The sequence below is a fragment of the Psittacula echo genome (genome assembly GCF_963264785.1).
Source record: "Psittacula echo genome assembly, chromosome: 1".
Lineage (NCBI taxonomy): Eukaryota > Metazoa > Chordata > Aves > Psittaciformes > Psittacidae > Psittacula > Psittacula echo.
Window position 1 is genome coordinate 35,257,502 of NC_137735.1, and position 13,942 is coordinate 35,271,443.

General features: G+C 38.5%; 1 protein-coding gene across 1 annotated transcript; it reads right to left on the reverse strand.

Annotated features, from left to right (window-relative positions):
• Positions 1–586: 586 nt before the first annotated feature.
• On the reverse strand, positions 587–13,784 carry CFAP96 (cilia and flagella associated protein 96). Its single transcript, XM_080621244.1, has 8 exons — positions 13,682–13,784; positions 11,234–11,421; positions 9,958–10,177; positions 7,040–7,177; positions 6,876–6,951; positions 5,097–5,276; positions 2,411–2,583; positions 587–763 (listed from the first exon to the last, which is right to left on the reverse strand). The coding sequence occupies exons 2-8, from the start codon at positions 11,328–11,330 to the stop codon at positions 715–717; spliced, it is 933 nt and encodes a 310-aa protein (XP_080477370.1). The 5' UTR covers positions 11,331–11,421; positions 13,682–13,784; the 3' UTR covers positions 587–714.
• Positions 13,785–13,942: the final 158 nt, after the last annotated feature.

Sequence of the window (13,942 nt, forward strand, 5' to 3'; positions counted from 1 at the left end):
AAGACAGATGTAGGATCACAATTCCACCTGAGAAGAAGCTAGTTTGAAAGACAGATGAGATTTGTTAGGAACCTTCCATATATGCAAAGTGAAATTAAGCTTCTCTTGGAAAATGTGGCAGCACTTATGGTTGTAAGGAAATAGATGCTAGAAAATAGAGATGACCTTCCTGTCATGAACAACCTGCTTGTGGCCTGGTTCTGAACATTCTCGGTACTGGTCATTTTGAGAAGGTCATCAAAAATCAAAATTATACAATTTTAAGACAGTTCTTACTCAAAATTATAGTGTACATAAAGTATAAGTTGCAATTCGACTAAAGGGAATTAATTACCTTAGTTTCACTGTGGGCCACGTGTGACTAACCTGGTTAAGACATACACTGATACTCACTTTAAAATATATACACCTTCTTCTACTAAAATATATATTCAATTTGGAACCCAAATTACTAATTAGAAAGTATGTTTTCTGAAAGTATCTTTCAAAAGTCCAGTTAAGCAATAAGATGAAAATGTATATAAAAATACAGCCTTGAACTAATAAATTCTATTAAGTAATGATAGCTTTATATTTAGAAACAAAAGATGACATTGCCAATAATTAAACAGACTGGACTGCCCAATATACCTGAATCCCACTTTCCACATTTTATTATAGCTTTGAAAACAGTTCAGAGTATAAAAAGTGTACCCTGCATTTCACCTCTTGCACCTAAAAAAATGTCAGCTGTGCAGTCTTGTAGTTATTTGCATTTAATGATCTGAAACATAAATGAAGAGAGTTATCAGATTTTAGTAAAATATCACTGTAAAAATTACAAGAGTTTTTTTAAAAATTCAAAGCTGGGGTAAGCCCAGTCCTGTGATTAGATTTAATGACTTGAATAATGAACCAAAAAAATACATTCTAAACATTTTCTTAGGAAGGAAATAGTAGTGGAGAATTTGAAATACCACTTTTAATTTCTCTGTGGAATTGCTGATAGATATGTGACATTTTTCTCTTTACAAGTATTCTTAACAAGTCCATTATAACTGTATCTGTGAGCACATAGTGACACTTCACGATCAGTTCCCCCCTTTTCATTTTGAAACCTACTTCACACGCAGTTAGGGGTTTTTTTCCAAATAAAAACATTTAATTTGGCAACATGAATTTTTATTCTGTTCATAAAACAGTAACACAATTGCAATGATAAGAAGGCTACTCAGAGCAATATACCATTCTTTTTCCCTTGTACTAGTTGAAAAACACCAGTGCCCACCTGGAAGGTTATACTTCTTGTATTAGTGTTGGCCATTACTACACTTTTTGGTGTACCAAGAATTTCCTTTCAGTTCTTTCTTACTTTCCATTCGTAATGAAAAGCATCGTGGAGTAATATATAGTTCTGGTTCTGTCTTGTAAATGAAAACTTCAGAACTATCCCTACAGCTTAAAAAGTGATTACGCAAATGCCAAGATGTGGTGAAATAAAGTAATGGAACGGAAATAGGTGAAAAAATGAGGTGTATTTCTTAGACTTCACATATATGGAAAAGAGAAATCACAAATGTGAAGCAGATTCCTCTAAGAAAGTTTTTCAAATTTCAATCATTTCTAAATTATTTCATGTTACTCATGGAGTATGCAAAATAATATGCTTAACTGGTCTACTTGCAACCTTAGAAGTCTTCATTTGAAAGTGATTTCTCTAACTAGAGAACACAGTCTCAATTTTCTGCTTGAATTACAACAGAGCCAAAACTAAAAAATAAATTTGTTTCATATACAGATTATAGTTCAGTAATATAAAAAAAAAAAAAGAATTATGTGCTTCTCAACCTATATACATACACTGTGATCTGTAAATCTCTTCTAACACTGTGCAGTGACATGTTTGTAGTTACAAATTCAATTTGGAAAAGCTTCACAGGTTTAGATTACCTAATATTGTATTTGCCAGCAGAGGGAGCTAATTTTGCTCCAGAAACAGAACCACAGAATCACAAAATGGTTTAGGTTGGAAGGGACCTCAAAGATCATCTAGTTCCAACCCCCTGCCATGGGCAAGGACACCTTTCACTAAACCAGGTTGCTCAAAGGGAAAACAAAACCCGATTTTGTTTTTGACAGGAACATGCCTGGTCTTTTGACATTTATCAAGTCAGAAAATAATAAAAAAATTCAATTACATCTATATAGCATGATTCTGAAGGTCTCTATGGTAGGTATAGCCTTATAAAATAACCTGAATTCTAGAAGAGAGTAGGAATAAATTTGGAAAGTCAAGCTCCTCATGCATTTCTTACTCTTCTGTTAGTAATTTGTTCCTCCATTTATTCAATTATTTTAGACTGTAATAAACAGTTGTGCTAATGACTTATGGTAGGCAGCACACATGAAACATGAACTCAAAGGTGCTTACCTTTGGACATTTAAAGTCATTGTGCTTGTAACAGGTCTGCTTTTTGGTCCAGGAGGAGGATGAAAAATCTGTCGTTCTCTGGCAGATGTGACACCCTTAGTGACTTTAACAACATAAGGCTCAGCAGAATGGCTTGGGTAAGGGTCGAATGTGCCTCCTTTCATGCCCCCTGCCTGAAAAAAACCCCAACCAACCAATCAACTTTTTGAAGTGCCAATCTAAAATATAATTGAGTTAATGAAAATACTTTTCATGCAAAAGCAAGTAAGAATACTGAATAGCAGACTGCATCATATTACATATGAAACAAAACCAAATAGTCCTTTAATTTTCGATGGAAACTTTAAGGAAAACTTTAGTCATTATTTTAATCAATTCTTAGTTTTAAATGTTCTTCTTAAGCCTGGATTTTGAGGAAAGGATCTTATAGATGTCACAGAAAAAGTAAAAACATAACTCACTAAAATGAGCTATGTTGTGGCAAAATAATAGGAGTTTCTATGTCACTATCAGTTTACGAGTACACCTTCCCATCCAGTATTAGTGTAGGGATTGTTAGGTATGGGAGGGCTTGGATATTATTATCAACATGCTTTCTGACATAAAGGATTGAATACAGCATTGGCAGTCCACTAGTACTGCAACAGTGGCAACTATTAGTTAAAAAATATCTTCAGAGACCTGATGTCCTGGGTTCAGCAGCAGCAGTCAGGTTTTCTCCTTCTTAGTAGCTGGTGCAGTGCTGTGGTTTTCACTTTCGGCCTGGGAATAATACTGATAAAGCTGATGTTTTCAGTTGCTGGTCAGAATGTTTACCCTGACCAAGGACTTTGTGAGTCTCATGCTCTGCCAGGGAGGAGGGGAAGCCGGGAGGAAGCAGGGACAGGACACCTGACCCAAACTAGCCAAAAAGGTATTCCATACCACAGCACATCATGCCCAGGAATGTAACTGGGAGTTCCCCGGAAGGGCATGTCCTCTTCTCTGTCGGGCTCATTTCCGGCGGGTGGTATCGTATTCTCTTCCCTTGTTATTTCTCGTATCATTATTATTATTGGTGGCAGCAGTAGTGATTTGTGTTATACCTTAGTTACTGGACTGTTTTTATCTCAACCCGTGGGAGTTACATTCTTTCGATTCTCCTCCCCATCCCTCTGGGGGCGGGGGGGGGAGTAGAAACTGTGTGACTGACTTGCCGACTGGCTTAAACCACGACACCTGATTAATTCTTTGCAATCCCCTAGTGCAGCTAAACCCCCCAGTCTGCTGAGGCTGCATTCCTGACAAGTGCAACAGTAAGCAATTCGATCAACAATAAAGCCATTTTTCATGCAAGAATTTATATCACAGAGAGGGAGGGTATGTAGTAGCTTGGGAAGTACATGTTATTTAAATATATGGGGAAAAAATATATCGTGCGAAGGAAGGGGAGCCTGGAGGAGGATCGCCAGCATTGTCAGCTAGATGAGAGGCTGCCTTTCTAGTAGCTAACTTTTCTGTAGATTTCCCTTCTGAAAGATCTCAGCTGCCTTATCTATAAGCCAGTCATGCAACACAATTACTTGTGTGTAAGCATTTTTGCTGTCTTTTTCTGAAAAATTATATTTTCCTTGCTATCATCATCTTCCTCAGATGAACTGAAGTTAGTCAGATACGTCAGGAATGAAGGACATAATAAGAGGAAAATGGTGCTTCGAAGAGCACAGCGTTAACTGACAGTGGAACTCCAAAATGACGAGCTGAAAAGTGACAGATTAAGGGGTGTTACTGTAGCGCATTTCTGGAGTCATTTAAGAGGGAGAGAAATTTATGCATCTTAAGCCCATTTCAAAGTGAAATTAAGGTTTAGCCTAAAATGAATGGCATAAATTTAGTATCTCATCTCAAAAAAATGTATCAAGATGGAATGCTTTATGGAATGGAAAAATATCCATTTAGATTTTAAGAAATAATGACACTAAGAAACTGGAACTAATAAACTATATTCCTATATATCCTTCATATTAACTCCAGGCTTTATTTCTTATGCCCTCTAAGCCCTTCAATGTATATTTATTCCCATCCTTTTCCTCCTTTTCTCCTAGCTACTGAAGAGTTGGCAAATTCTCAAGCAGATTCCAATTTTTTCTGCTGATGGACAAGCAACAGATAACTCCTGAGTTTATTCTCCAGCCTTTCCCTGAGCAGAGGGATTAACCTGAGTCTTTCTGCTCCTTCCAGCTATCCATTCCAATGACTAGGAATTATCTGTCAGATGTTTGTCTATACAGGCTGAGAGCAATTAGCAGGTTCAAAAATGGCATGTGACTGGACCTGACAAGGTCTGAAATAGGAGAGCATTTAATTTTGCTATAGTTACCTATCTTACTGTCATTTACTGCATAACCCGCTGCTTGTATCTTTCTGTATGCAGTCAATTAACTGTGTTAACAGCACTATGCAGATCTTGGAGAGAAACACTTTTTAGGTTACTTGAAACTGGTTAGCAGCTGTTGGGTCAAACAGAATTTTATGGACTTGTAAACTGAAAACAATGTAAATGGAATAATATATTTTGCAAGAAAACATAAGAAATGAATAGCAAAACCAAACATTTATTTCTATCTTACATACTGTAAGAAAAACTTTTAACAGGAAATATTTGAATATGTATCTTTTGTCTCCAGTAGCTGTAAGACAAACTAACCTTTTTAGCAGGAGAACTTGGTATGAAAGGTAGTGCAACTCTCTTCTCTGAAGGTGATTTCTTCTCAGGTGGCAAAGGTTTGTCAGTAAAATAGGGATTCTTGTCAAAATACTCCTGGGGATATAGATTTAACCTGAAAGGCCCTCCTTTAACCAACTGTTTATGATGCTCTTGTGCTTTCTGTAAAACAAATACTTTGAAAGAAACAAGACTCATGATTTTTATGGTATGCTATTCTAAGAGAAAAAATGGAAAGCATTTAAACTTAGTCTTGGAGAATGTTCACTTTAACTTTCTTTGCTCTTGCTCGATGCTCAACGTATTTTATATACCCACCATGTAGAATGGAACACAGATTCACTAACCAGGAAGCACAACAATCAGTATGAAAGTATAGTAGACAAATGCCAGGAAAAGCACTGCGCATTTAAGATGTGTCTAACAGAACTATATATGTGCCTGAAAATTCTGCCTGCATGCATCCCAGCTGCTCACACCTGTAAACCCTGGCCACTACGTTTCCCAGATTCTGAGCATCTTACTGAGCTCAGCTTCTCTAGGAACTGGTCTTTGTACCACAGGAGATGTTGACTATTCTTCCCAGATTTCATTTTAAAATAAAATAGGTTAAAACATTATGAACAATTAAAGGACATGCATAAAACGTACCATGAGTGAGAGAGTATCACGTGGTAATCCATACTAGTATCTTGGAGCAAATTCCTCTTTTCCTATCCAGTGGAAACAATCGCACCTCCCTATTTTTTCTTCTCATTTTCTGCACTGGATACTTAGGTTTAACTCTGAATTTGTCTCAACTTCAGGTAGCTGAAATGTTTCTTCTAACCTTGTTCTTACCCTAGACCAAAAAATATCCTTCTGCTACCGTTTTTCACTACATATACATGACTAAAATATACAAGAAAAATAAAATCAGTGCAAGCAAATTTATGAGTTTTCTTAGATTTATGAACTTATAAGGAAAAAGCAACAGCTATTTTTGTCATAGCACCTAGGATAATGAGGTCCCATTCTTCTGACAACACCACAGACATTTACTGTTCCTTCTATTGGCATGATTTGGTCATTATCACATTGTAGCTTAAGGTCTTCAAACAGAAACTTGAGGTCAAATCCTGAATGGCTGAACTTGTGTGAGATACAGCGTAGGAAGACAGGCTGAGAAAGTTGGGGCTGTTCAGCCTGGAGAAGAGAAGGCTGCGTGGAGACCTCATAGCAGCCTTCCAGTATCTCAAGGGGGCCTATAAGGATGATGGGGAGGGGCTATTCATTAGGGACTGTAGTGATAGGACAAGGGGTAACGGGTTCAAACTTAAACAGGTAAAGTTTAGATTGGATATAAGGAGGAAGTTCTTTACTGTGAGGGTGGTGAGGCACTGGAATGGGTTGCTCAGGGAAGTTGTGAATGCTCCATCCCTGGCGGTGTTCAAGGCCAGGCTGGACAGAGCCTTGAGTGATGTGGTTTAGTGTGAGGTGTCCCTGCCCATGGCAGGGGGGTTGGAACTAGATGATCTTAAGGTCCTTTCCAACCCTAACTATTCTATGATTCTATGATACTGCCAGATGTCTCAAAGAAAACATAATAAATAAACAATACCTAAATCTTTTTTATACAGAATGGCCATTAATTTGTTTTCCTTCCTGCACTTTGTAAGTAAACATCAGTAATTTCAAGCTAAAGGAAACACCAAAAGGAACAAAAAGTTCATTTAAATTGCAAGAAATGATCGTAACACTAATAGAGAGAAGCATTTTTACCTTTGCAATTATTCTTGCTAAATCATACTCCTCAGGTAAATGCTCATATTGTTCACCTATGGTCAGGTTTGCATAACTGTAAAAACAAAATTAATTACTTAGGTGTTCAAAACTCAAGAAATATTCAATAAAGCAGTCCGCAAGAAGCAATATTGTGAAGTTACCCGTATCCAGTTCCTTTCTTTCCTGGATTAGTATAAAAATTCTTTCCAGGAGGAACGTATCTTACTTTTTCTCTTACTTGTGGACTGAAGTACGGATACGAACCTCCTATGGTTCCATAATAGCTGCCAAGCCCACATCTAAAAATAGCAAATGAACACATTAATTGCAGGTTTGCAAATAGTTCAGGCTTTATAGATACAGTGTGCTAAAACAACGGGAAGTAGAAAACCCGAACAGTATATACATGTCAAGAGTTACATATAAAACCAGATCAGAGCCACTGTCTATGAATCTGCTACTACAGCAATTCCATCACAGTGTTATGGACAAAAAAAGAAACAAGATGGCAGCAGAGACGACGTTTTAAAGTATTTTCATAATATAAATATGCTTAATAGAAGCATATTTAATTTTGCATCAACAAAGTGCAGTAACACTGGTAGAGACAGATTAACCGAGACCCAGAGGAATAGTTTAAACAGATGTGGTGCTTGATGATAAGAGGACTGCCTTCACCACAAGTTTACAGAGAGCAGTAAGATAGTGTTGGTATGATTATGGAGTGGCAGGTAACATGGGGTACCTGTCTGAAAGGTTCTTATTCTGGAAGATGTTAGGACTAGTTAACTTTCTTTCGTGTCACAGAAGGAAAATAAAAGGAGGCACAGCTCATTTAGGATAAATACCTCTGCCTACAAAGTCACAGGAATTCACAAAGACTTTTAAAAACCAACTTGAAAATCATATTTGCTGGTAAGTGTATAAAATGCTCTCAAAGTACATGATCATACAGCTGCTAAAGGAGAAAAGGGCAAAGTAATGAGATAGCTGAATGGCAATTTGGTCCACTAAGCTGCAGCTACAGTGGTCCAAAAATACCCCAAACAACCAACCCTCTGTTCCCAAGCCCCCAAAATCCAAAACAGAAAGAAAATAAACAGGGGCTACTGTAAGAAATCTGTCAACTACTCCAGACAGCCGAGGGAATCTGCTTTGTCTGTAATTATTGTGGGGACACAGTAAAGTGTCTCAATGAGTTCCTTTTTAAAAGAGCCATTAATGAATACTGACAGGACTAGGATGCCAAGATGACATTTGTCATCTTTGCACAAAACACAAACCTGCCTGCTCATCACCCTCCTTTCTTTAGGGACTTCATAAACCCATATATAGAAAAAGAAGGGCAAACTGACAATGCAGAGACAACTTTTACCTTGATGTTTCCTAGCTTTATTTGATATTCTTTAAATGTCACTTCTGTGTGTAGGTTTTTTATATGCCAGTAATAAAATAAGACAGAACAGACATACAAAGAAAAGAAAGGCCCAGGTTTCAGTCACATCTTCAGAATATGACATCTTTGCAACCTTTCCCATTTCAGCAACAATAAATGTGGCTCCAAGGTAAAAGAAAGATTTGTAAGAGCTGCTTGTCATTCAGGCAGCTAAGAAGAGCAACTCCATGAACAGCATCAGAGCTTTGCACTTGTTCCTTACTTACAATAGGAGTCAATTTTGGATGTAAGAAACACATAACCATCCTCCATAACTGCTTTGGGATTAAATTAAAAGGCAATCTAACCACTTTCCCTGCTTTGTACTACTCTGCCAGTACAGATTTAGGAGCAGATAAAGACAAAGAACCTGTCCTAAAGTTCGTGTCTAGAAGAAGTCAAAAGTCTTACAAGAATAAGAGCATGAGCTACTACACCCACAGCTAACAAATGCATTTGTGGAGGCAGCACACATTAGCAGGTCTTCTTTGTAAGCTAAACTCCCACTGATGGACTCGGAACCCAGAAAGTAGTGAACAAGAGGATTCTCGTTGACTGACACAGATTTGAAATCAGTGCCTAGGTGTTTCTGACAGTTAAATCCTTATAAATAATTTGGTTGCTATAAAATCAAGTTGTAGTTAAAAGGAAGTTTTAATCATGGGGCTCACACATTGTCTGTGCCATCAGAAATAGCACATGAATATCCAATAGAAAGCCTACACACCATGTCTTACATTCCTATTAAAAGCTAAGATGTTCCTGTAACATACAATGAAACATACCTAACCCTTGCATCCTAATACATATATACACACACAAAGTAAACAAGACATTACCCATAAAACGTTCCAAAAGCAAAGCTGCAGAAAGGTATGGCTAAATATAACCATAAGACTGTAAGAACAAGGCCCTATACACAGACTGAATCCTCCTGTCTCTCCTTGCAGCAACAAGAACAAAACAAGATTGTATAGTTATAGATGAGTAATCAGGCTCTACCTAGTTTTTACATGCGAATAATAATAGTTACATGACAGCAATTGTGTTCTTGTGGAAATAGCAAAGATGCATTTATTTTAATATTCTGCATATATTCCTCAGCTCTGTAACAGGTTCTGATCATCCTGTAGGATTATTTTTTCCAGCAAAAAGATAATGGATGTGGGTTTGCTGAGAGGAAAATGTTGCACCTGGATAATGGCCCCTTCTCCTACTGTTTATGTAATATTATAAAATAATATTTTATATTATATATGTATTATAATATTTTGTGAGGCTTAGAAATGGGAGGAGGAAGATATTATATCTGGCAAATTCCAACAGATTTCCTCCTAAATTAAAATTAAATATTTGTTAATTATCCTACCCATTTCCCATCTTCAGTTTCATTGAAATGCTAAAGGATAAAAAACCTGTTTATAGCAAAAAACAGTAGTTAAAAGCAAGCACCAGGACCTGATTTCTACTGGTGTTCAGCCATCCCTGTGGTGTTGCGCACAATTATTTTCTCAGTACTAACACTACATTGTAAAAAAACCAAGAATATTGTACTCTCATTACAGGTTTTACAAGAAATCCATGAAACCCATCTTTAGTGTACAGACAAGAAAAAAGGTTGATTTAAAACATTTTCACACTTACGGCCATTTGTCTCCATTACTGGGAAGAAAAGCTTTGCCCAAATTTTTCTTTGATTCTGCCAATCTATAGCGTCTTCTTAGCTGGACAGGGTCTGTGTAGGCTTCACCATTGAAAACTCTCACAAACTCAGGATCAAAATAACCTGCCTGCAGAGCTGACATTGTTTTGGACCCCCCAGGTAACATCTGTCTGTTCTTGCTCGCAGCTTCATTAAAAGGGCCTTTAAAAAAGCAAGCACTGTAAATAACTGCTTGATATTAGTGCTTCTCTTAGCCTACATTAAAAAACTAAGGTCTGGATTTGGGTGGCTCCAAGAATGTACTACAGAGCATTTAACTTGTATACCATGCACGTAAATGGTTGTCTGAAACACAATGCTATGAGAAGGTGTTCACAGCACCCAATTCTAGTTTTCTAACCCCTGCACTTGCCTTACAGGCAACGGAGAGAGATTGGTTAAGGCAGACTACAGATCAGAGCTAGAGGTGATGCTTATTTATGTACTGCCAGTAATACTTCAGAGGAGCATCTCCCATGGATTACAGACCAGTTAGAACAACTTAAGTGCCTCTAGCTGGATTTTCGATACCCAGCAGCGCAGTGCGGTAGAAGTGTATCAGCCAGGGTTCTGGTGGAAGTGTTCATCACTGACACACCACCACAGCAGAAATGTCAATATTGAGAAGCCAGCATTATCTTGCATTATCACTTCCAAGCAGCTACTGAGGGTTAATCGCTGTAACCTTACTAATTACAAAAATTACCCTTCTCAATGAGTATTTCCATTACACTGCAAGAAAAGGAGACTATTCTTTAAAAAAGACAGGATGGCGAATCTCACACAAGTCAGATCAGAACATAACAAAACTGTAGCACTAATTTAAAAATAATGACAATGTAATTGTCATTATTTTTGCCATAACAGAAAACTTGCTGAAAGAGCAGACAAAAAAACACTACTGTTTTTCACAGAAGCAAGAAAATACTGGTAACTTGCAGGTAATTAACATTAAAAAGAAATGTACACACTAAAAGATTTCATCAATCTATTATGCGTACACAGTTTTCAGTTTTACTGGATTTTTCCTTTCTACAATAAATACATTCCAAGATTCACTTAATAATACAGACCTGAACAAAGAATATGCATGAAAAAGCAGTTCCCTCTAATCAAAAAAACCCACAACAAAACATTAGAAAATAGGGATTCTGAAAGTAGGTGGATACTAGAGGTGGTCCTTATCACTAAATAGGGATTAAAACTAAATGTACTTACGCATATAATGTGATACATATTTATCTCCAATGGTAATATAGCTCATTTCACTGAAGAGGCCAATCCTCTCCAGGTCACTTTTCCCTTCTGCAGGCATGTCTGGATCTGCGTGACAGTGCACTACACTAAAAAGCTTGAAGTAGCCTTGCTTATTTCTCCTATGGGAAAAGCTTATAAGCAGTCCACATCTGTAACAGAAAGTTCATTTAAGTAAAATGCAAGAAGTTTTGGTTAAAAATATTAATAATAAATGTAACTTGAAGAAAATAATCTACAATACGATTGACAGCCTTGGCACTTGCAGATAAAATGGACTATGTGGGATTGAGACACCATTATATAGCCTTTGTTAAACAAATTCAAAACATGAACAGAGAGAGAAAATCAAATGCATTTCTAATACAACTGGTGCCTCTCTTAATGAATTCACATAGTGTGGGTCAAGATTTGTAACAGGCATCTTCAGAGTACTAAGATGAGAGGTTTCGGTGGCATTAAGAGATAGTAACAGAACATGCTGAGGAGCCACCGCCTTCATCTTGTGGGTTATCTCTAGCAATGGTCATCAGTCACTTTCTAATAACAATATAGGAGGTTGGACTATGGACAAATCTGAGGTAAAACATAAAAGTGGAATTTTGGAAGCCTTCTAACTAATCCAAGAGCTGAGCATGGATTCAATTTCTTCTTGGAGTTAGCATAAATGATTTACAGTAAACATCATTTTTTCCATCCCCGTCATTGGATGCTGACAGAACTAAAGAAAATGCCTAGTCAACACTTGTAAGGAGGCCAAGGGCTTGAATAGAGAGCAGATTTAGCAACAGGACTACCACGGATCTGATTCCCAGAGTGAAGAGTAGTAGACATAGAATCATAGAATAGTTAGGGTTGGAAAGGACCTTAAGATCATCTAGTTCCAACCCCCCTGCCATGGGCAGGGACACCCCACACTAAACCACATCACTCAAGGCTCTGTCCAGCCTGGCCTTGAACACCGCCAAGGATGGAGCATTCACAACCTCCCTGGGCAACCCATTCCAGTGCCTCACCACCCTCTCAGTAAAGAATTTCTTCCTTATATCCAATCTAAACTTCCCCTGTTTAAGTTTTAACCCATTACCCCTTGTCCTGTCACTACAGTCCCTGATGAAGAGTCCCTCCCCAGCATCCTTGTAGGCCCCCTTCAGATGCTGGGGATGGACATATAGACATACAGAAATCAGATTCAGCTAGAGGAAGAATTGCTTTGAGGAGGATGGTAACAACATACAGTAGGTTCACCAGGAATGGAAATTAAGGTAGGAGAAACTGGTTAACATGTGAGGAAAGCTATTTCTTGAAAATCATGAGATGTAAGAATTATTTAAAAAAAAACCAAACCAAAACCAAGGATATGCAACCAAATAGCTGAAGTACCTGTGTCTGTACAGCTCAAATGAGAGCAATTAAAATAAGACATTAGAGTGGAATACAGAATAAAGACCATGTTGGTATTAACGATGGCGACAAAGGCAAGATATAAGACAGGAATGAAAGTAGGTTGGGCAGCAGCAAACTCTGAGAGACCAATATCACACTAGCTGTATCCAGCGGGTAGGTGCAGAGTAGAAAAGCAGCAACAGCACAGCAGTGGAAATACATATAATAATTGCATATATTTTATTACAAAAACAGTATGCTGGGACACTGTGTACAACAGAAGAGCTAGTCACATTTTGCGTACGCTCAGCACACAGGATGGACAGCATGCAGAAGTTTTAAGAAGTTTGAAGCTGGTTTGGGTTTTTTTTGAACATGTGGAGGTTCACACAGTGCAAAATGCACTAATGGCATTAAGAGCTAGTAATAAAACATACTGAGCAGCCACCTCCTTCATCTTGTGGGTTATCTCTAGCAATGGTCATCAGTCTCTAATAATGGTATAGGAAGTCAGAGTATGGACAAATCTGAGGTAAAACACAAACGTGAGAATTTTGGAAGTCCTCTAACTAATCTAAGACCTTAGCATGGTAAATATCTCTAATTTCCTTTTGGTTTTAGTGCAAATTATTTACAGTTTACATTAGTTTTTTCCTCATCACATCTTCACTGGAGCCTGACAAATGAAGATAGGAATAATTTATTGAAAATAGACCTGGAATTAAATTCCATAGTGTAAAGCAAAGATGGTTGATGGAGGGATTAATGGGAAGGATTTTTGGACCTCAGCAGCTCGGCAAGCACGATTCTGGAGCGCTTCCCAAGGAATTTGTATGAAAGCTGAGGAAACACCCATTTTCTTTCCACAGAGCAATCCGGTACCCCCTAAACCGGATTAAGTACCGCTGTGGTTGCCCAAACTGAACATAAAGCCCAACTCTACGCGCTCCACAGCAGCCCGCCGTCAGGTCTGGCTATGGGAGGCCGCTGAATCAAGAGGGAACCGAACGACACCGCGGCACCTACTTGCCAGAGCCGGTACCTCACTCGCGTGCCACCGCCGCTGGTCGGGGCCGCCCTGTGTTGGTACCGGTTGCCCCGGAGGCGGGAAAGCCCAACAGGCGGGGCGGGCCTATCCCACACCCCCTTTGCCCCTCTCCCCCCCCCCCCGTCTCCTTGCGATGGTACGGCCCAAAGGGACGGCGGCTGCGCAGCACCGCTGTGCGGGCGTGAGGGCCGCGGAGGCGGGTTAGTAGACGTCACGTGACTCTCTGCTACCGAGTCTAC